Source organism: Lagopus leucura, unplaced genomic scaffold (assembly GCF_019238085.1).
Source record: "Lagopus leucura isolate 7727_CA_CO unplaced genomic scaffold, USGS_WTPT01 Super-Scaffold_100009, whole genome shotgun sequence".
In the NCBI taxonomy this organism is placed as follows: domain Eukaryota; kingdom Metazoa; phylum Chordata; class Aves; order Galliformes; family Phasianidae; genus Lagopus; species Lagopus leucura.
In genome coordinates, this window is record NW_024962266.1 from 13540706 (window position 1) to 13564851 (window position 24146).

The window sequence follows — 24146 nt, forward strand, 5'->3', positions numbered from 1 at the left end:
GGCGGATCTCGCGCTTCCCGCCCTCGCGGGGGCGCTCTCCGGCCTGAGGGCGCTGCTGAGCCCGGAGCTGCTGGCCGGGGCTCCGCTTCCTCGCGGCCCTCACGAGGCGCTGCAGCCCCTCGTGGGTGGCGCGTGGCTGCTGAACCAGCCTTCCTTCGCGGGCTCTAAGTGAAAAGAAAGTAAGGTCTCCCAGCCGCACCTGCTAAGAGCTCAGACGTGTCGGGAGCGGCCCGGTGGCTGCAGGGCTGGCCGAGAGCCTGCTGCCGTGCGCGGTACCTTTAGATTGTATAAAGGACAGGGACGTGTGAGGAAATCGCGGGCAGAACGAGGGGCGCCGTGAGCGGTGACGGCGGTGCTTTGTGTTCATCGTCGTTGGGCCGCTCTGAGGGCAGCGTCTGCAGTGAGCAGTTGGTGCTGCGCCTGTTTCTGGGACGAATGTTCCGCGTCGTTTTCTGTGGTACTCTAAATATAGAATAATACTAAAGTGTGAAAGCAAGAGCAGCGCTGCTTTTCCAGGAAAGGGTTTGAATATTGGTGCTGCTGTTTCCATTATATAAATGGGAACAGTGCTGCTTTCTTACGCTAAAGGAGAAGTGCAGTTGTTAGAAGTACTTTTAAGAAGAAGAAAAAAAAAAAAAAGCCTTGGTTTTCAGCTGTGTTCTTCAGCCAGTGGCTGTGTATTGAAACCAGTACTTCTAATGGACATCAGAGATAATAGTGAAAACCTTTCTTTCTAAAGCTCTATAGAATGCTTAAAACATGTTCATGTTAAATAGCAAGCTGTGTGGCATGCTGAGGAGCTGAGTTAGGTGTCACAGCGATTGAGAAATGACTCCTCTCTCTTGTTTCAGGCAAATAAGAAGTGGATTCACGCTGCTGCTCACCTGCACCCAGCGTTAGTTACCCCTACTGCAGGGCTGTGGGGATGTCGTGCTGCTTTGGATGGTAAGTCATGTTTCTAATTCTTAAATTTCTATCGAGTGTAAATGTGCAAGTCAGCACATCAAAGAAAAATAACAAATATGTGGGGTGTCTGGACTGTGGTGTCTCTGTATGGCTGTGACATGGCCAGTGAACTGTGAAATCATTTCCTGTGACACTGTGGATCCTTTTTAGACTGCCCAACTGTGTGCAAAAATCAGGGTGTTGAGAACATCAGGAATTCTCTACAGATGCAGTTATAATAAGGCAGTTTTGTGATGTCAGCTGGATCAAACCTCATCTGCTGATCTGTAGTTTGAATTCATGCACACAGTGAATGAGTTTGTATTTCATTGTACTGAAGAAATTCCTGGAGTACAGAGCAGGAGCTGTTGTTGAGGTGGTTTTATTTAATTCACAAGCACTGCTGTGTTATAAATCAATATCTTTGAATTTGTCTAATGTGTACATGCATTAAGTGAACTACATCAATGCTGACAGAAAAGAATAAGATGGAATAAAATGACAATTCATAGTAAAAATATATTTAACAGGTGAGTAGATTTGTTTCATTTTTTTTTTTGTATTATTGCTCAGATGGTTCCTCCCGATCTAAGTAGCAGGCTGTTTGAATGGAGCTGGGTCTGAAAGATTTTTCAGAGCATTCTTTTCCCCCCACTTCCACAGTGTTATTTCTTCCACAAAGTGATTTTGAGGGATCCTCTGCTGCCTGATATTAAGAGCTAAAATCTGCTTTGCTATCATACCTATGCCAATTCAGTGCTCATTGTAAGTATCTGATGTTACGAAGGACCTTCTGTTTCTCTACAGCTTTGGACTCTTATTCTTGAGGGTTTGAACAGTGCATTGAGGGATGTGGTTTGAATTCTAATAACGAATCAAGTAGCAACCAAAATAGTTCTAAATGAAAGGATTTGCCTACTTTTGTGGGGTGGGCTTGGACTACGTGATTGCTAGAGGTCCTTTCCAATCCCTACAATTCTGTGATTTTTATGCCGCTTTTCTATGGTAGAGGAGTTGATCTCACTTAATGACTTACAGTTATTGCTGCTATGATCATCTGTGATGTTCTGCTAGCTCTTCTTTTAATTCATAAGAGCACTCCTTTTGCACATGTCTTCATGGTGTGTTTCACATACAGGTGAAGCTGCTGCAGGGAGGAAGAATAGGGCCCTGTCTGGCAGCATATCAAATAACCCTTAGGTGCATGGTAGAGAACCTCCAAATCCTTCTATTACTGCCTAAGAGGGATTAGGCCTCCCATATGATGAAGATAATGGCTTAAGTGTTTGGATTAATAACTAATTTATGACAGGGCAACATTTCTCACAAAGTTCATGTTTCTCTGCACATATCCTGCATATTATGAATCAGTACCTTTTGGTATCAGATTTTGCTGGGCAGTCACAAAGCTACTTACCATCTTTTTTTGAATATTAAGGAGAACACTTTTTTGCACCTTCACACCCATCACCTGTTTTGTTCTCTTCTGATATGATCCATGAATAAGTAATTTTTTTTTCCCTGTTGAAGGGGAGGAAGGTGGATCCAAAGGCCCACAGAATGGGTATAAAAAGTAACATTTTTTACAGAGCTAAAAACTAACCTTGGCAGCAGCCCGCATGCTCAATGAAGTACAATGACTCAGCATTTAAGTTACACATAAGATTTATTATTTCCATCTGTCATACACAAATCAATTAAGAATTTCCAATATGTAGCATGGGGAAGAAAGCTTGTGGAAGTACACAGCCCTACAGTGATTCTGGAAACAGAAGAGTGGGCTCATGAGGAATCACTTGGAAATGTGGTTATTTGGGCCTCAGCTACAGTCCTAATTGATGTTTGGAAAGCAAGCAAATTGAAAACGTGCAAGCATTCAGTTTGAGAACTTAACATGCCCCTTACTTTCCCAAAGATGAAATGGTTAAAATATAAAAAGGATTTTAATGCCATGGACTACAGATAGCAACTCAAAACTCTTCTCTAACTGCATCCTATTACTCTTATATAAATAGACTCATCTAAATTACTGGAGTGTGATAGTCCAAAATACAGGGATTTGAATTTCTTGCTCTACCACAGCGACACAGGCAGGAATTTTATTACAGATAGGAAACTTCACTAAGAGGTGAGACTTATGTTCATAGGTGTGAAAACTGCCTCATTCTATGAAGGTAACGAAGTTTTGATGCTACCTACACTGAATTTGGTTTGTCTGTTAATCTTCAGCACATTGTTACGATTCTATGGAGATGCAGGATGCCATGCCATGTTCAGAGGGGATTATAAAAAAGTGAAGAACTGAAGCGATCTCAGTAAGCACAAGTTTGAGATAATCACACATGTGCTTGATTGGGGTAAACCCAGGGTGGTACCAGGGCACTACGTAAAGATTGCAGCTATGAGGATGTGAACTTCAGACATTTGTTACACTCTTACTCAGCTTGGTTTCAAGGTGATATATAAGCCAGAACTTTATTCTGATTATCAATCTTTCTGTTCAAATACTTTAAAATATCCTGATTCTTGTAAATACAGATATGATACTGTTCATGCTAACCTCAGTGGGAGCTGAAAAAAACATCAACGTCCCATTTAGCTGTGTGCATAAGATTGGATGAATTCCCCCTGGGTTTGTACATGTGAGTCTATTCAGATTGACCAGAGTATTCACTTGCTTCCTCTCTGCCCTCCTGCCCCAAGTACTGAGACTTTGGATCTTGAAGATACTACATTGCAGTAGGTCTTTTGTTGTGTGTAATGCAAACTGCTGTATTGCAGAACTTTGATTTCTCTATCTGAAGGGTCTTCTGAGCTGGGAACTCCAGCAATATATCAAGGAAGCAACTTGATGGCCTTGCATTGTTAATTATCTCATACTTTAACTGCTTCCAGATGGCTGATCAAGATTAGAGCCTCATTAAGTTGAGTAACACATAACATGAATATGCATATTGCCTGCCCCTGGTGCCAGTTCCATTACCCTTTCTGAGAAGTGAACCTGAAAAGGTTTTAACCTGAAAGCCAGTCTGCAAATGTTGAAGTACATTCACTTACATTTGCAGAACTATAGCCTAATTGACTATACAGGGCAGATGATTACACAGCAAGTATAAAGGGAAGGTCAAATGCAAGAATAAACAGGTGTGCATGTGCATACATGCCCTGTATAGCTTATTCACTTAACAGTTATCAACAGTTAAGAAAAATAGGAACCAGTTGTTTTTTTTTAAATTGAGAGCCACTTTTAATGTAAATTATCTTCCTCTGTAACAAGCGTTGTTTTCTTAAACATATGCAGTAGCTGCTGATAGGAAGCTTCATTTTAAGTGAATGGATTGGAGCTGTGATTTTTTCCAAAACTGAGCACAGTAGAGCTTATTTTTGAAAACAGTCTCTGTAGCTTGTGTTCAAAAGATACAGGTGGAAACCACTATGAATTTGCTGCAAGAGATCAAAGCTTCTATCTATGTTGCATTTACAAATCTAAAAGCCCATTTTCATGGAGTCATCTGTTCTAACAGGGCTGCTGCTTCTGCTTTTGTCCTCAGTTCCTGCACAGTCCTGGCAAGAATGTCATCTATCAATGTACAAATGTTAAATCACTCTAGTCATGAAATATTAACAGAACACATACAATTATGACTCCTAAATTGAAGTCTTTATAGCTGCCATTTGTCACATTTACAATAGTAAGATATTATAAGTTAGAATAAAAACCAGAGGAGTGTGAAATACATATATTGGAAAAGTAGCATTTCTAGTACATGCATTTAATAAAGCTAAGTCCTGAACCTGCTTCAGCTGAGGTCAACAGGAGTTTTTCCTTTGATGTTAGTGGTGCAAGACTATGTCTATTCAAATGTTCTGAGCAACTGATGAGCGACATAATAGCTGTTCTTTCTTCATGCAAAGGTTTAGATTACTGAAAGTAGGATGAGCATGCTAGCAATTACTTTGCAGATGACATAACTCAATTTTAAAATACTTTCCTTTAATTTGTACTTGGAACAGGTGATTTAATTTTTTGTTATATGTTTCCTGAAAGACAGACAGCGTTAGGGGAACTCATGGACAGTGTATGTGTGAGAAAAAGGGGAAGTTCCTTGCCCACTGGCTCCTCCCAGTAATAAAATTGAGAATTCAGTACTGTTTTGAAATAGATCTAATACCTTGCAAAGAAAAATGTGGAATAAGTTCATTAAACATGTATGTTCAAGTCACACATTACCCAGAAATTAAAATATTGCCAGCAAGCCATATTTCTTGAACTTTATTACTAATCTTTTCCAACAATACTCAGATTTTTATTATAATGTGCATATTTTTATCTGAAGTAACTGTTTCCTGTGAGCAGTTTGTTTACTGAATTCTTTTGCTGTACTTCATGAATATCTCATGCCTTTAAAACCCGAAGTAAATACATTAACTGAAGTGTTTTGCTAACTATTACGTATCTCTTCATGTTAAGAGTTTCCTTACTGATATTCTCTCATATTCTTCCCAATGGGATCTGCTGGCCATTCTTTTGAAAGAAGCCAGAATCTCCTTTTGATCGCATCTTAGAACGTTTTCTTACCTAACCTCAACACTGCTATTCCTTCCTCATTTGACTCCTGTCCCCATCTTTGATACTTTCCTTAGCTTCCCTAATTCTGTTTTGAGCAAATCCTTTAGAAGAACCTCCGCTTTCCTCGATGCTTTCAGTATTCAGCGTCAGCTTTTGCTTTTATCCTCTACAATATGTGATTTGCTGCACAAATACAATTTTGCTAGCAGTTAAGTGTAAAAATGGTCATAACAACTCCTCCAGTGCCATCTAGACTCTTATTTTTCCAAGCAAGAATGGTAATTACACCTACTGACATAATGTTTTGAAGGTCTAGCCTATTTTAAACTTAATGTATCCATATCCATTAAACATCTAAAAACAGTTAAACAGGTTTTTTTTCACTTGGTAAAATGTCATTCAGGTTAGGCAAGAGCAGGGTCATCACTGTAAAGTCTAAGTCCTGTTCTGAATTTCTCAGCTTCCTGTACCTGTAGGGTACAGACATCTTTATCCACACATAACTGAATTTCATGTAACTTGTTACCTTTTGTCTGTACCTTTCTCACCTTAGGTTTTGACAAAAGCAACTGTATTGCCCTGTTTCATTTAAAATACTACTGCCAAGAGAAGTCCTTAGCAATAGCTCTGACTACGTTGTCTCTTCAGTATCATCACTGATTTCCCCTCTGCCCTTTCCTCAGCTGTACATACCCAGTCTTCACTTTGCAGCTCAGTGGGAGCTCTTATAATTTACTTGAGGCCCATGATGCTAGCTTTGATTGCCTGTGTGTTAAGATTTCAAACAAGGATTTGTCCCTCATTATCTGGTCTTCAAATCTTACCCTCCCACTTTCCCTTCCCATAATGAATACAGAGGACAAGAAAAAGTATTCAAGCTGATGATGCACTGAAACCATTGCTAATCAGGTGGGCAAATATTGACTCTGATTCTTTTCCATCTATGTTGTTTTTTTTTTGTTTTTTTTTTTTTTAAATCTTTTGTCTTAACTTGGATTATAACCACTCTGTGGATGTCCTTGCTTTCATTCTGTGTTTGTACAGTGTCTAGCCAGTGGGATACTGGTCTGATTAAGGCTCACAGGCAGTCGGGTAGTATGAATTAAAAACAATACAACTTTCTCTTCCTGCTACTTCTACAGAAACTACATGGCTGAATTCTGTTCTTACATCAGTATACATCAACTGAATAATACACCAAGTTCTCCGCACTGGTCTACTACAAAACTATTGCAGAAATAGCACCAGCATCAGTGGGGACTTGAGAAGAGAATCTGTCTTGCTTTCTCAGCTGTAGTATGAAAATTAACTACAAACAAAACCCACCCACAACCCTGTAATATGATTGTATTCCAGTACAACACATGTGAAGCTTTGTGGGCTAGTTGTCAGTTATTTTTCAATTCAGTAGTACGGGAAAGGTTTTTAATTATCATGTTGAATATCTTTCTTCCATGGGTTTTTAAGATCATTGTCAAACAGAAAGGAAAACTAACTTTTTTTCTCCCTGCTTTCATGATGTTAAAGAATGACCTAATTTTCCTCTTCCAATTATTTTGTGGAAAACATCACTTTTGCTTCTGTATCAGAAATGCAACAAAGTAGCATTCTTGAGTAGATGTTTTGCCTCAGAGCTCTTTATTATGTCAAATCCAAAGATAAGACAAGGTATGTCTTCAGTCATATTTTGACACAGCTGAGAGTTTCTGATCATGAACAAAATAAATGAAGTTCCTAAACAAAATTAAGGTGCACTGTCAGAGTTACACAAAAGCTTGCAAAACTGACCTTATTACCAACGGTTATAGTCAGCACACGTTGTATGTTTATCTTAAACAGTTCTAACAAAAAAACCCCAAACCATTAGTAGCCTCTTACTGCCATATGGCTCTTATGAAGGCACTTTTCCTCTTGGTGACTAAGAGGAGGTAGAATACTTCAGGTTTTCAACTGTGTGAAAGACAAGAGTCACCAGACTAGATAACTTCTACCGGGTCTTGAAATGTATACTTTCACAAATATCAGACATGCTGTTTTTCAAACACGAGCAGCATTCTCCCAACTCCTCTCAATTAATGTACTATGCCATTACAAAAATATTTACTTAAGTACATTTTCAAGAAAGAAATGATGCCCTTCCTCTAGCACAGACCCTTTATATAGAAGTATTTGAAGGGAATAACATTAAAAAATTATTAGAAACTTGTAAACAAAGCAAACAATAAGTAGTAAAATATGAAGTCTGACAGCAACAGATGAAAATCTGTTCTTATTCATAAGCCCAAACAGGATTCCTATTGAAACCTCTTCTGTGAACAAAAATATGTTTCTAGTATTAAAAGCAGTGTTGGCACTCATGACCTTTTGACATAACCAGTCTGAATCTTTATTGTTGTAAAATGAAGTCACCATATAGAGAGGGAGAAGAAAAAAAGGAGGGAGTAGCCCTACTAAAGGTGCAGTTATCTTTAATCTCTTGCTCAATGAGCATATGAAGTGGCCAAAAGGAAGATAAAAGTAGAGAGGAGACCAAGATCTTTCTTTCATGTCATCTAATTTTTCTAACAAGTCTAGAAAATACATGCTCAAAGTTCATTTTAGAAAAGACATACGGTTAAGACTTGAAAAATTTCTGTACTTGCAATTAAATCTAGATTATAAATTAACATATTTACCTCATATCAGAAAGATTGCCTCAGTACCAAGAATTGCTTGTTCTTGACTGATGCAGTATTTCACTGTATGGAAACAACACATCAAAAATAGATTTGGGGAACGGGTTGGAGTTAGGTTGCAAACATTTGATCACCTTAATGATGAGTTTCCAGTTCAAGAATTGTCCATTCCCCTTGAGGGGAAGAACAGTCTTCAGATGAAAAGCTTGCCACTGTAATGCTTGCTGAAGAGTCATCAAGTGGAGACATAAGCTCAGTCCACCTACTGAATGTGTCAACTTGTGATGTACCCTGAGGATTTGAACCATCTCGTGCCAGAAACAGCGTCTGATTGATTAGACATTGTGCTAAGTTAAGGTCTTCAGGAACAGAGTTTTTGAAACCTATGTTTGAGTCCTGTTCAGATAACAGTTGCCTGAGAAGAGTCCAGTCCTGTTCTACAAACTGCTGATCTTCAAAATCCACGTCAAGAACTGCTGTTTCTGAATCCATCCTCTGTTCAATTGCTTCTCCAACATCCATCTCATATATTGGAGAAAGGGTTTTTGAAGGCCGATGCTCATACATGCAGGTTTGTGCCATTGTGTCATAATCATCTATGTCTCCTGAAATAATTCACAATACTGTACAATGTAAAAATTGCAGATGATCCTCCCCTCAAGGGTTGTGTAGAGCAAAACTTAACTCATTGAGGAAAGATAATCCAACCAGGTTATAAAGGGAATGATGGAGGGTTATACAAAATTGACAAAATTTTAGGCATTTATTTCCTATATAGAAAACAAAGTATGGTTTATAAATTAAGTTAAAGCAGCAATCACCACTGATAATTAACAATAACCTCCATAATTAAGTTTCTGATACAGAAAATGACAATGTAAATACACACTTAATGCACATGAAATTTCTCATTTACTACATAAATTAAATTTAGACCAGGAGGTGCATGGAGATAATTAATAGAGAATGATTACTGTATGGTGACTTAAGCTATGTCAGCTTAGGAAAGAATTAAAAACAAAATAGTTTATCCACAGGCTTATTTCCACATTGCACATGCAAGGGCAGCTGCAGGCAAGGGCAAGCAAACTTCAAAAAAAAAAAAAGTACAGCTTTTAATGTCTTCTTTTTATGTAGTCTGGCTGAACATAGATCATCATCAGTTTTTCATTACTCTTGAATACACAATAGTTGATAACACTATTGTATATTTTTGATGAGATAAACAGACTGAGTTACTGGTATAAAGAAGACAAAACACAAAACAACTAGACAAGTATTCCATCTAGCCACATGAAACAAATTAGAACTTTTCTATGTGTAAGCATCAGTTCTAAGTATAATCTCTATTTTAGGAAATAAGCTTTTACTGGTAAAATTTAGAATCGTAGACATCTCAAAAGCTCTAAGTCAGAATTCAAACCTGTTCCCACTGATGAATATGGCAAATAGTTATACTCAGTGGGAGAAGGATCCAAATTTATGTGAAATATATAAATAAATAAATTACAACAGTAATGCATATAGCTGTGCAGGTAAACAGTTCAGTGCGCTTTAGTTAAGGTTATTACTGTAGTTATTGCACATCCCATTCAGACATACTATATGTTGTCAAGCAGACAAAACAAATACTAAGTTTCCATCAGATGCTGTCAATGTTAGATTGGATCAAAAATAACTTAAGTACAGAAATCTGCATCCAATCTTTCTTTTAGCATTACATTAAAATTTCTTTCAACGTTTCTCATTGAACAGCACAGTATTTACGGATATTTCAGACAATCATTCTGTACCAAAGTGAAATACTTAAAAATATTTAAATTTAATGTAATTTTAGCCAAAATTACTTCAGTTCAGGATTCAATCCCATACAAATTGCCAAAGATTTCCCTAGTAACTTGCTTTTGAACGACTGAATGTTTCTATTTCTGTACATTACCTGGAAGTAAATCAGTATTAGCGTATTCTGTAGGTGCTGGTTGACTGTCTCTCACTTGGCCTTCCTGAGTCAGTATCTGATTCTTACTGGCTTCTGCAGGTTTTGCGGAGTTGCTCTTTTGCACGTCAGCATTAGTTTCTCTTTGATGAAGATTCAGATGACACGGTCTTTCTTGAGATTTTGCATCATTGTCTAAGTATTTATTGCACTGCTGAAATTCAGTAGCCGCTTCATTCTTTGTGTTTAGTTTTTCCCCTGGACAAGGACTAGCTACTGAGTGTACTTCCTCTGCACAGTTTTGTTCAGTCATTGAAGCAGCTTTATCCTCCTTCCCTGGGATTTCAGTACCATGAAGATGTTGGAGAGAACTTTCACTTTCATCCATTCTGTTGTCTTGATCCTTAGGCTGTTTGCAATCCAAGAATCCATCTTCAATTTCCAATGAGTATCTTGAATAAAAAGTCTTTCCATGGTGCTCCTGGGAAACACTGTCAAATACGTCTGAAGGAGTAAGAGAATCTATTGAATGCTGACGTGAAGTGTGAGTTTCCACTCTGTCATCAGATCCCAATTCTTCGCATTCATCTACTGAAAGTAAAACAGATCGTTTGAAACTTTTAGTTTTAGAAAACTCTTGACTTGCAGTAGCACTTTCTGTTGCATCTTCGAAAGCTAAATTATCAATTCCTTGGAACTGCTGAGCAGGAACGTTTGATGAAAGAATGTTTCCTGCAACATTTTCTGGTTCAGATCTGTCATCTTCTGTTTCATCAGCAGAAGAAGAAACTTGGTCTGCTTCCTGAGTAAACGGTGCATTGCCAAAAGTAGAATTTTCAGTTTCTCTGATTCTGTTCCTTGCACTTTCTTGATGAGACCAAATTTCAGGTTTTTTTCTTGGTATTTCATCATCACTTGTTGAATTAACACGGAAGAGATCAGAGCCTTCTTTTTTCATTTTGACTTCTATTCTAAGGCTGCTGTCATAAATTTTTAATTCTTCAGGTGTACTGGTGTCACTGCTGCTTCTTCCAAGAAAATCATGGCATAACATGGTGCTGCATTTAGAAATGCCTCTCTCATTGGATCCTTCATCATCTTGAGAGCCTCCAGCATCATAATCTTCTGATCTTGGTTTTATATCATCAGAGGATGTGGTTGCACTGCCAGTATCTGATTCAGGACTCTCTTTTGGATCTAGTGCACCAGTATTCCAGTGGTCCACAAAGGGAATTTCTGCATTTTCCTGGTTTTCTGGCATTTCTGTGGGATCAACAGACTCTGTGTAATTATGTGAACATTTGTCTCTTGTTTGTTCTATGGAATGTTTTGAAACATCATCTAAATCTACTGTACCTGATTTGTATTCAGGCAAGGCTGATGCGCCACATGACTCATCAGCTGGACGAAATCCCTCCATGTGAATGTGAGGAGGTGATGTTACATCCTCTTTATTAGTTATCCCTTTGGAAAAGCTTGGTAAAATGTTTTCACTATGGTTAAGACCCGTATCAGTGCTTAATTGATCACTTTGTTCCGTGCAGACTTTTTTTGCTTTTGGCTGTTCTACCAATTCTTCTGAAGTAGCAGCATCTTGATTTGTTTCCTTGGAAAAGTCTGAGTATCCATCACTGGTAGACTGTGCATGACAGCAAAATTCAGCAGTATTATCAGCTAAATTTCTGTCTTCATTCTGATTAATTTCAGCCTGATCCCCACAGATTTCTCTTGCTTCCATTCCATTTTGCAGTGAAACATGCAATTTAGAAACCATTTCTCCTATAAGTAAAGAAGATTTTGATTGTATTTTGTATTCTCCGTCGTCAGTATCCAATAACTTTTGTTTATCGGGCTGACAAGATGCCAGGAGCTCATCTTCTCTGCTACCTCCCATCACAGATTTCAGACATTCACTTTGCTTTGCAGAACTGCATTCATTGTTGTCATGAGGCTGAACAGTTGCCACATCAGCTGCATTTTTTCCAAGTTTCTGTCCTGGACTTCTGTGCTCAGAGGTCTGCATATTCTTCTGGACAACAGGAGATTCACACCTTGAATGTTTTGGGGTAGAGGACTGAAATTTTAATACAGATTGCCCAGCTGTTTTTGGTTTTGGGTCTTTATTGTTTGTTATCTCACCATGCTTTGACAGAGCTTGAGCTTTGGGCGTTACGATTTTTGCAGTGGCTTTTGCTACAGGTGTTTGTGATGGCTTAATACTCTTCTTCTTGGCCGAAGGATGTTTTTCTGGGGGTGTTGTCTGAACCAGATGTTGTGCTACATTTCTTTCTTCATTATGTTTTGGAGACACTCCTGATTTCAGTGAGTTTGGTGACTCCCCCATAGTTCCTAGCAGACAGTAAAATAAGTTAATAAATAAAGATTGTACATTGTAGTCAACATTTATGCACTGAATTTGTATTTGTGTGTGTTTGTGTTGAGAAGCAGGTTATTCAGGCTTTTGTGCAACTAGAGAATGGAAAGCTTGTTAAAGCACAAAGAGCAGAGATCTTAAATATAAACACAAGATGAAAACAGCATCTTGTATTTAACATACCATCTTTGGAACTAAAGCGCTTTGTAGACATAAAGGAATGTGACCTGTTGCTGAAGAAGCCATCACTGGAGCAGAAAGCAGCAGCTATCTGATAGGGATAAAAACACTGCACACGCACAGCATTTTAGCACAGGAAGTGATGAGTACTGTATGTAATTTGTATTGTAGAGGAAATGAGAGAAGGCAGAAAATAATTACATTAGTTATAATGTGATTAGAATACCAGAATTAATATCCCTGCTCTGCCTGACAATGCTGCAAGATCTCTAATGACTATAAACTGACAGGATCTATGTTTTCTGTATCATAATGCATATAGGATAATGCAACTTGAACACGCTTTCCTATCACTGTTGGTGAGTGCCAGCTTCAAATGAGATTAAGAACAGCTCCATCCATCCTGAATGCTTTGTATCTCTGTAATGCTGAGTTTCTTCTCTGCGCTCTATAAAGTCATTTCCCACACTTGTGGTGGAAATTAGTTTGAGACAGGTCAGCATCAGTAGAGTGATTTCTGGGGGGCATCAATAAAAAGGGTGGCATAAACTGATGCTTCAAGAAGCTGTCTGCAGTCCTGATCTTCTGTGCTAATTATAAATGCTTGACCTACAGATTTTGGTTGAACATAATGCTAGTTGTAGTTGCAGTGGCACAAGGTAACTGCAAGTAAAAGGCTCTGCAAAGCAGATCAAAGCAGAAGAAAACAACAAGTGAAACTGTAGGCCGTCTCTTCAAATATTTTAAAATTGACACTTGGATACATTTCACTGGTTAGGGCTGTCACCAAAAGTGAAATACGGAAAACAGAATTGCTCACAAGATTTTGCCAATGCTTGCAGTAAAAAGGAAAAAAAAAAAATAACATAGGGCTGTTTCATTGCAGTGTGAAACTATACCTTGGCTCTTAGGAGAATGGGTAGGTGTGTCCTGAGCCTTCTGCTGTGCTGCAGCATTGCTGCTCCCATTCCCTTTCTTCTTTAGAACAGCCTGTGCATTCTGTTCACTGGACAATTTTCCAGCTGTTTTTTTTGTTAGACTGCAAATAAATCATTTGCATTATTTTCAAGATTAGCAATGTTTGATTGTATTTAAACAAGCAGTATATGTGTTTAAATCTATACACATACATAAAAACATTGAAAATCCAACCTAAAAGGTATACTTCTTTTGGAAAGAAAATATACATTCATCTATATATGTGCATATATGCATACAGGCACACGTACACACTCATATATCAAAATACAAATGACCAGTGTAATATTTCACAGGGTTTGAACTTCTTCCTGTCCAGTGTTTTTGCAGCTCAGTCTAAGCTATCCCCAAAACGATAATTTTACAACACCTTGGGTAGTCATTAAATGTTCCAGCATGCAGAATTCTGAATGACCTATAACAACATTCAAACAATTAGCATTAAAAAAAAGCAATAGAAAAAACAAGCCAATCTTTCATTTGCAAAATAGCTCCAACCACTAACTCAATATTTTGTTAATAACACGTGATAGACAGTCATTCTGAAATATTCTCAGGTTAAAAAGAACAGGTTGACTTTTAATAGCAAGTGTAACAGTTCAACTGAAAAAAATACCATTTCACAAGCATGCATGCACACAAACACCAACAAAACCCACCGTGCTGATTTGTAACAAACCTGCTTGTTGTGATATTAACTTCAGGATCAGCTTTTTTTTTTTTGTTGGCAACTCCATTTGACGTCTTCAAAGAAGACTTCGTTATCACTGTTGTGAAGTAAATTCTAACTTAATTATCAGATAAAATGCAGTGCATACCACTAAAAAAAAAATCTAACATATGAAGGTGAGCAACTGAAAATCAGATCGATGCTAAACCTGTAAAACTTACAGCATTTCATATGGATATCAGTTGAGGACAGACTTTTTAAAAACAAAGTCTATGAATTTAATACTCTACTAGCATACTAATAATATACTAATTAGTAAAGTATATAATAGTATACTGTTTTCTAGAGTTAATATTCGCTTACAGGGAAAGAGAGGGGACTTGTATCAATCTATAGTTTTCTTCTAAGGTTTCCCCAGGGAGTTTGTCAGTGCCTGGCTGGCCTGGGACAGCTCAGAAGACTTTTTTGGGAAATAAATAAATATATAATTTATATAATATATAATTTTATACATACATATATATATATAAAAATTACCAGTATGTTTTTTTCCTTCTTCTGCCAATTTTTCCTCTTTGGATTCTTCTGTCTGTTCACTGGCAGCCTGGATATCTGTGCTGGAGTTTGTTAACTTGCTGGATGTTCCTGCTGCAGTTGCGGTGGATGGAGATTCCTTCCCAGTGTTTTTTTTTAATGGCTTTGTTTTGCTGGGCACACTTGAGGTTACCGTCAGCACTTTAGGTCTGGCACCTGCTGTTTTTCCTTCATGGTTCTTTAATCCTTTGACACTTCCTGAATTTTTTTGTCCACTTGAAGTGGATGTCTTTTCAGCATCTTGCTTGGCAAGCATGCTTTCAGCCTTTGCATTTCCATTATTTTCTATTTTTGTTTTTATAACAGCTCTAGCCTTTGGTGAAGTAGTTTTTTCCCCAGGTTTTGAATCTTTATTAAGCTTGGAAACTGTTTTTTTGCCATCTTTTCCCTTTACATCCTCATGCTTTGAAGTCTTGCTAGTGGCGTTTCTATTGGTGCTCGATGCATGTCCAGATGCTCCTAATCCATCAGATTTCATTTTATCCCGATTAGTGGGAGAATCTCCCCAGCAATCTTTCTTGCTGTGTTCTGTCCAAGAAGTATTCCTTTTACCAGCAAATTCAGTGATGGATTTATTTAGCTAGAGAAAAAGCATCCGAAGGAAAACAGAAGAAATTTATCACACTAAGCAATGGTAATCTTTAATTTCTGAATCAGCTATTTCATAAATAGTACAGGAATCTAAAACAAGCTTCAAAAGTGAAATAATTAAGATCTATATTTTCAGATCAGGTTGCTGCCTTTCAGAGGTTAAAAAAAAAGTCTTCATACAAATTTGTCTGTTTTATGTGTATTACCAGTGCCTGATGATGGAAGAAAACTTTTGTTTTTTTTTAGCTACTTATGCATATTTTCCAAAGAGGCGTAAAGGCTATACATTACTACAGACATAAGAATTAACTTAAAATTCATGTGTTTCTTTCTTAACCATTACCAAACAGTGTCTCCACTAGAGAAGTGACAGTAATTATCCTCGCTCTCAGGCAAAGCCATTCTGAAAGATGGGAGAATTAAGTATATGAAATGGAATCTTCATGTAATCACACTGTATCCATGACCATCAGATCACATGAAACCCATGCTAGTTTTCTATAAACAGTAATGTAACTTTGAGTGTAAATCTCAACAGAAGCGTTGTTGAGACCAGAGGAACATTTTTTCAGGGCAGGGAGTGAACAGACACGGTGCTGCCATGGCTGTGACAGCAGCAGAGATTCATTAGCTCAGGAGCAAACCATTTGGCCTGGGAAACAGATCAGTTTCATTACGTAGCAACAGGGGAATGTGAGATTCTGAACACAAATTCCTATCTTTTATTTGAGCTTATCTGCATAAAGCCAAGTCCTGAGAGGTTTCAAAATAATGGACGTTACTAATTGTGCAGAAACTGAATTTCACCAATGGAATACAAATTCTCCAAGAGGAAAATCTGCTAATTAAATTAGACAAATAATATTGAATATAAAACAAATAATGAAAAGAGTTCGTTTTCAAGCTTCTGAGTACTTCTGATATTTGGAGATGAAGTTTACCTGAGAACTAGTGAATACAGGTTTTTTGGCAAGTCTTCTGTCATCACCCTTGTCAAATGCGGCTGGAAGAAGGAAAAGCCCTTTATTGACCATTTAGCAGAAAAGAAAACTGAACAATTCAGACTACACTCATTTGAAATCAGAGAGCAATTCATCCTTATTTTATGAAGGCTAATTTTGGTGACATGGAAAACGTTAAATGGAAAAATATGGTTTTCCATTTGGAAAGAGAAACGTGATCTCTGTAACATCACATGGCCACAAGCAAGTTGTTTAACCCTTACTGTGGAGATAGAGAAACAGAAAACACACTTTTGTTGATCCAGTCTGACCTCATGTAACGCTTGAAGTGTACTGAGGCCTTACAAAGTGTGTACAGAAATTTACAAAAAAAGAGACTGTCAGAATTAGAGTGACTTTTAAGTGATTTACTGACAATTATAAATTATACTATTTAAATAGGAAATTGATTAAAGTAAGCTAAATTATATTAATTTTCAACAGTGGTAAAGCCAAATCTGAATGTACACAGTAAGGTCACGGTGCCTCTCTAAATAGCATATAGCTGCATGTCATGAGAGCAATCCCTGTGATTGTCATGTGAAATTTGCAGGCATTGAATGCTTTTTTTTTTTTTTTTTGCCTGTTCTACTCTGGGAGAGAAGCACTTTTCAATAAAGCTTTTAAATCAATTGAGTTTACAGAATAGAAAAGGATATTTATAGTCAGTGTAGGCACCCAGAATCGATACGGTTTCCTTTTTTTTCCCCCCCAAATGTTTCAGCTGAAAAAGAGCTTTTAAGTAATGTTACTAAAAATTAATCATTCAGTCCCTTGTGCTCTGATGTATATTTGTACATACACAAAAATGTATCCGTGTGTAACAATGAAACAAAAATTCTGTTGAATTCTTATGTAAGGTAACAAAAATATTTTTAACTGTAGTGCTGTAAAAATCATAGAAGAAAAGATATGCTGAAAATGGCACCCCGGGGACCTAATTCTTTTCCAGCAATGACTCTGCACTTTAATACATACTAACACATTAAGATAAAATCCATGCAAACCTGTGCCTAAGAAAGCACAAGACACGTTGTGAATGATAAAACCCACAATATCATCTGTCTTCTTGTGGCATTTTTCCTCCTGTTACAGTGTTCCCACCCATTCTATATAAATGGTTAGGTTAAAATCCTAAAAGACACACCTCCATTGCCAGAAATCTTTAAGACAGAAGTTAATTTAAATCATCTGAGCCCAATTTCACTTGAAGATTAAAATTTGTCTACCAGTATTACGTGACTTTTTTTGCCTGTAATTAAAACCAGATAATTCATGCAGCCCTGCTGTTTACAAATAACATGTATGCTAACTCCGGATTACAATTTAATCTAGAAGAAAGCAAAACAGTATCTGGCAAGATGGAGTTTGGACAACTAAGGCACACCTCAATCTTAAGTGTTTTGTTTCATATTGGAAGCTCTAGCGTAAAACAGTTTGAACATTATTTACAATAAGGGAACAATCATATGAACAAAGCAAACAGACCCTTCTGTTTTCTGAAGCCAGCTCCTTAGCTTCAGACAAACTTCATAATCCAGAAAAAAAACAATCACAAATCTGTTTTCTCCAGTAACAGCGAGCTCTTATTTGACTACACCCCAAAATCACGCTCCAAGACTGACACTGCATCTTTCTCTCAGCATGTTGTAATTCTGGAATAAAATTTTCATCAGCCTGTCGGCACAAACAGCACTGCAGCTCCCACAGCCTAGCTCCTGAAGTCTTTAACAAAAAGAACACTGAAATGTTTACCTTCTTTGAATCAAAAGTGCTTTGATTTTAAAGAGGTCTTAAACATTCTTTCCTGTTACAGCATTGTACCGTCAAAGCTAATACTCAGCCGCAGCCCAAACTCCATGGTTGGTTCCGCACCCTCAGGATACTTGTGGGCTTCAAAACAAAGAAACGCACAGAACAAAAACTCCTTTTTGTTGGGAGTGCTGCCTGCTACAATTTTTAGTGAACACTGTGCAGCTCCTTAGGGGCTCTCTGCAGTAGCACACACAATGTCACAATACCAATCAACTGTGAAGGCAAGCTGGCTGCGTTTACTCCCAGAGCCCGAGAGAAGCATTATGCAAGAGACAAGCAAAATTTATGCATTATGTAGAATAAGATAAAGGACAGAAACAGAATTCATGGAACGGATCCTCTGTTTTGTGTACATTTAATATTTCCATGGTGCTTATCTCCTTAAAAATGAGACAGATAAGGCTTTTAATCCCACTGCAGTGTTTTAAATGATTTAGAGTAGCTGCAAACAAGAGTAGAATCAATCTAGGTATTTCTGCTTCCCAGTATATGCTCTCCTGAAAATAAAAGCAGGGAAGATTTACTGATTTCTACATTTAAAACTACCTACGCATGCTATTATGCATCTATTCTAACATAACATTTCAGAAACCCATAGGATGACAAACCAGCTTTAATTTGTATCTGGCTCCACAATATCACCTACATTTTATCTGCTAAACAGATTACTAACAAAATTCTAATGCCAGTTGATGCCAGACATACCTGCTTGTATTTTCTGTTGATGGTCTGGCCGCATCAGCTTCCAGCCTTCTGTGTGACGAACAGCATAAAAAGACTGAACCAGGAAGACCCAGAGCTTATCACGCAGAGCCTGGATCTTGCACGTAAAACCCTGTGTTCAAGTAACAAATCAGCAGCTGGCGAGAGGCATATTGTCATAGCAACCAGTCATTATTCCTTTCAGAATCTACTTACTCCCTAAGCTAGATCAATGATGTCATCACTTTTATTTTATAATGGCCTGGTAGATAGAGATGCTGTTTTTGAAGGATTGTTGCCCACCGTGGTAATTTTTACAGTACTTTGACATCAAATCTCTTCAAGGCAGACTAAAACACTAGAAAACACTACATCCTATTTTTTTCTTCTTTCTTTTCCTATTTTTTTTTAATGAACCCCTTAATAGTTCTTTACTGTCAGCTGTGTCACAACAAGGTCAAATACTCCAGGGAAAAATAATGTATCTGATTAAATTTTCATTGCTTTTACCAAGATCTATAATAGCACCAGATTGCAGTAATTCATTTTGCATTTATTCTTTGCTTGTAGCATCATTCTGGATTTTAATCAGTATGTCATATTATTCATGAATTATCCCCAGCCAACCACAGTTTAAATATCTTTGTTCGTTATTTAGATTGTGGGAATATACATGACATGTTAGACAGAGACTGACAGCTCCCCCCAGTCCAAAAAACACACACTTGGTTGGCAGGCACCCCTTGCTTCAGAAGCCTGAAACAAAAAAAATCATAGCTGGGACTTTTACAAAAAGAAGGGTAAAAGATGCACAGTCAAATGATGCTCCCTTACTCTGTAAGTTTCACGTAATGCAACATTTTCATAACATTTCCCTCATGACAAATCTGAGGCGACAGTAATGATCAGCAGAGCAGTAGTGCCCGTGGGACTTACATTCTCAGTAATACACCTTGTTATTGCCATATGTAGTATTTCTCCTTAAAAGAAAAAGGTATTGATGTCCGCTAAATAAATGCCAATATCTTAGGCAGATGACCAGCAGGTCCTTGCATTTATGCAGATGCTTTTCTGCCCAACTGCAGGACTGTGCCACCTGAACTCAAACTACATCATGCAACTGGAATTCTGAAGTGTAAATTCCTGAGTACTTTGTCCTACAAACACTGCACGTTGCAAAACCTACCAACTCCTTCACGTCTGCAGAGTCCAACAACGTATCCACAGCTACAAGAAGAAAGCAGCTATTTTCATTATTTGTATTTTTCTCAATTGCATTAAAAATTAGTTCTAGGAGATCAGGTTTGCTGCTCATTGCCTGTGCCTGAGAAAACAACAGAACGCAGATGTTTAAAACAAAAGAATGTACTTTGCATCCACAAAAGCATTACTTAGCAGAGAGAATCTGCTGCTGTGTCAGTGCAGGAAGCATTCCAAAAGTTGAGCATTTTCCCGTGCATCCATTACACACATGCTCCACTCTGGGCATCTAATGAATAGTGTTGAGACCTCCTGCTAATCCAGAGTTTAGGAACAAACATGCTGTGATGAATTTGTCTCCACAGAAAACTCTAAATTCAAAGACAAAATGTTTTAACATCTCCATATTTATTTTTTTTAACCCTTTACACATTTTTTTTTTTCCATTGGAGGAATTTACCTGCTATGAACAGGTATTTTCTAACTAGGATCTGTGGCATTGCCAAATTCTTGCAACAAAAAAATCAGTGGAAATTTGAGTATGCTGCCAATAGTTATTCCTATAAGTACAAGCTGTCAGTCCGGGAGCTCGAAGTTCGGGAAGCTTGTGTATATACTTATCTCCATGCAACACAGAGATTGTCTCACTGAGTTCTTCTGTGAACGCTTACTCTAACTGAGGCACACACTCAAAAAAGGTATTAACCCTTAATATGGGTTAACGACACTTAAACTTAGCATTGCCTATTTTTTTCCCCATATAATTGTGTGTTGAAGCAAAAGTTGAACCTATTCTGATTATTTAACAGCCTGGCCTAGTGTGATGTCATACAATTTGTTTGGAAACAGAGCAACTTGAGGGCACTTTTACCTGCAGCAGAATATAGAAGCCTTCACTTTGTACTACATGTAGAAAGTTTGCCACAATAAAAGTTAAGCATTCTTCTTGTAGCCTAGATGCCACGGCCACAGCTCTCTCGGTCCACTTCACCTGGGGAAGACTATTGATCAGCCGGTCACTTTCCATCAAAAGTGAAGCAACATTCTTGTGGTTCTTAAAATAAAAGCAAAAATTAGCCTGTTGTCCAAAGAATTGCTGCTTGTAAGAGAACTTCAGTTACTGAATGCTGCACAAGGATCCAGTGATGTGTTCATTTCCTTTTTGAAAACAAATTTGATTTTGATAGCTCTGAAAATGATACATTTAAAATACGAAAACTAATTTCCTACTATCTATTGCTGGTCACTGCTTTTGTTTCGTTCATACTTGTATTAAGTATTTATTCACATTTATTTATTAACTGAAGGCAGCTTCCACTGGCTAACACGTGGCTTAATCATCTAATCAAATCAGCGCTTCTCAGGAGGGGCTCCAGCAGAATTTGACTTCTCTCATCATGGTTTTTCTAACCATTCTAAAATCAAATTCACTTTACTTACCTAAAAAATATTGGTAATTTTCTTACATCTAGTTGGAATCCCATTTTAACATTTCTGTGCTTATTGCAGTGCCTTCCCAGAGATTTTCTACTCACTCACCTTTTCTTTGCCTCTCTAAGGGCTGCCCCATATTTATAAGGTTTTATGTTCGCAATACTGATAAATGAAAGAATAAAAAAAGTGATACTGTTTAACTGGGTGTAACTGTTAAGAAGTTCTACAGCAGAGCACTGTGAGGATTGCAACACTCAGGATAGTTCTTGCAAAATTCATGTTAGACTTCTTTCTCCCTTAAGCAACTTGGAGCATTTTTGTAGATTTTGAGTTCTTAAAAACTTCAGAGTGAGGTATACAAGTTTTTGGATGGGGTCTTAACTGCTCAGAATTAAATGATCACTCAGCAGAACTGTTCTGTGGGCAGATGAGGCTTATTTTTTGTTTGTCCAATTTGTGATTACAGAAGTTTTATAGGCTTCAGTTTATAAAACATTGGTGAGTCTTACAGAGACTGACCAAAATTTAACTGTCTAGAACAGGAACCCAAATACACTTTAGTCCAGACTCCAAAATCTTCTGGAGGGGCTGGGTACACTGCTGGAGTGGTACCCAGTACCACAGTCTGTAATTGTTGTGCAAAAGCTGATAGATAAAGACAAATCATGAATTTCAGCACAAACTGCATCCACAGCATCTCGTCTTATTGTAATAGGCACAGAAGGGAAGAAAGACCTGTAGTGGTGTGGGTTTACTTTCATGCTGTCCTGTTACTGTCTCACTGTCTGGAAGGGAGCCTAGAGCTGTGTCCAGAGTACACTCTAGTCTATGCAATACATTTAAACTAGTTTAGAGAAAGGTGCAGATCACAATGCACTGATCTACGATCCAGAAAGCTATACTCAAAGCTTCTCAGATACTTACACATTGTATGACATACCACAAAGCCACCTAAATATTGCAGGAAGAACTGAGTGTACTGATCTAATACAGTGCCAAAACATGATACTATCTTGAAAGCTACAGCTACTATCTTCATTCTGTTTAAAACCAAAGCATGCTGGTAGAACAACTGCTTTTTATAGCTGTGGATACTCACAGTCTTCTTCAAGTACAGCCATATAGTTTTGAAATCTCTTGTTTTTTCAGGCTTTCACCTGAATACGCAGTAGCAGTCACCACTTATAGTTGACGTACTGGCCTCAGCACTTGAAGAGGTAAGTTTTCTCTTGCTAAGTCATCCAAAAAGGTCCTGGGAAGCCTTTCATTGAGGGGCAGTTCTTGGCCAGAATTATTTGACTTACATCTCTTGAATTAGGGAGTGTATTTGGCAGTGTGGGTAGCCATACCTAAGCTAGTTACCTTGGACAACAACAGTCCAGTGACATGAGAATGAAGTCTTAAGCGTGAGATATAAAAGCATTCTGAAGACCTCACATACTCAGCTGTCTACTACAAACACGAAACAAAATCATGTTGTGACTGTTATCTGAGCTACCTACATTCAACTTTGTGTATGCTAGATCACATTAGTTCACAGCTAGTTCACAATCATATATGGCAACAGCAGTACAAATTTACCTGTAGCTCCTCTACTTACTCTTCACATCTCTATTACGATTCAGTGTATTTATAGGCTAATTACTGGGCCAAATTCCTGTTAAAATAACAGCTCCATTTCAAACAGCTCTGAGGGTAGTTTTATGCATAAACAATAATAAAGTTTGATCAGATGAAGCAGATCAAAATTGGAACAACGTAAATATATGACAAACAGTGAATGCTGAGCTGAGGAGACCAATTCTGTACTGTCACCTGTGAAGGTCGGTATACTGTACTGTTACTGTACTTTTGAAAAATCAGTGATTGACTGAAGTATGTGGGAAAAAAAAAAAGGTTCAGTTTTCCAAACTAGAATATAGGCAAAGAGGAGAAGGCAATCACAGACAGTGCATGCTGCCACCTAACATAATCTTTGATTCAACAATTTGCTGTTGCTCACCCTCTGAATATACAGTGTTGTGCTGAAGTCACAGCAGTGTTTCACAGACTTCTTTCTTATTATTATACTGGGTGTGATTTTCTCTAGATTGAGTTCCATCAAACATAGATTTTAATCTGCAGATGTAGCTGCTGTTTCCTACACTACTGTCTTAATGGTAACTTCTACTCCGTATAACTGTACTATAGGTCTAAAATACTACTGAAATTCTCTCTTGAATTACACTGTAAAGCTAAATACACTGTAAAAAGTAGTACTATGTTTTATATAAAACACACTGTACCCTACTTACCAAAGACTTAATCAACATAACAAGACAGTTATTCTGCAGTTCAGTAGGTAGAGTGGCAAAACTTCTTTCTGACAAACATTTTGCAAAATGTTTTCCTACCCATCTGTTGAAAAAAAAAAAAAAAAAAAGTGTCTTTTTTAGGTGAGCTTGACAATAAGTGTTCTTGTGCAAGTGATTCCACTAAAGT

At 37.7% G+C, this 24146-nt stretch overlaps 1 protein-coding gene across 2 annotated transcripts in view; it reads right to left on the reverse strand.

Annotated features, from left to right (window-relative positions):
* Positions 1-2592: 2592 nt before the first annotated feature.
* Positions 2593-24146, reverse strand: part of BTBD8 (BTB domain containing 8) — a 36345-nt gene continuing 14791 nt past the window's right edge. Inside the window, exons 8-17 of one of the 2 annotated variants that reach the window (XM_042873364.1) lie at positions 23960-24062; positions 21103-21222; positions 20218-20355; positions 19035-19164; positions 16455-16516; positions 14866-15502; positions 14338-14425; positions 13580-13719; positions 10130-12475; positions 2593-8795 (exon numbers count right to left, since the gene is read on the reverse strand). In XM_042873364.1, the coding sequence (XP_042729298.1) occupies positions 8326-8795; positions 10130-12475; positions 13580-13719; positions 14338-14425; positions 14866-15502; positions 16455-16516; positions 19035-19164; positions 20218-20355; positions 21103-21222; positions 23960-24062 (4234 nt within the window). In that variant the 3' untranslated portion in view covers positions 2593-8325. Of the gene's footprint in view, positions 8796-10129; positions 12476-13579; positions 13720-14337; positions 14426-14865; positions 15503-16454; positions 16517-19034; positions 19165-20217; positions 20356-21102; positions 21286-23959; positions 24063-24146 lie in introns of both variants that reach the window. The other variant, XM_042873363.1, reaches the window with a different exon arrangement.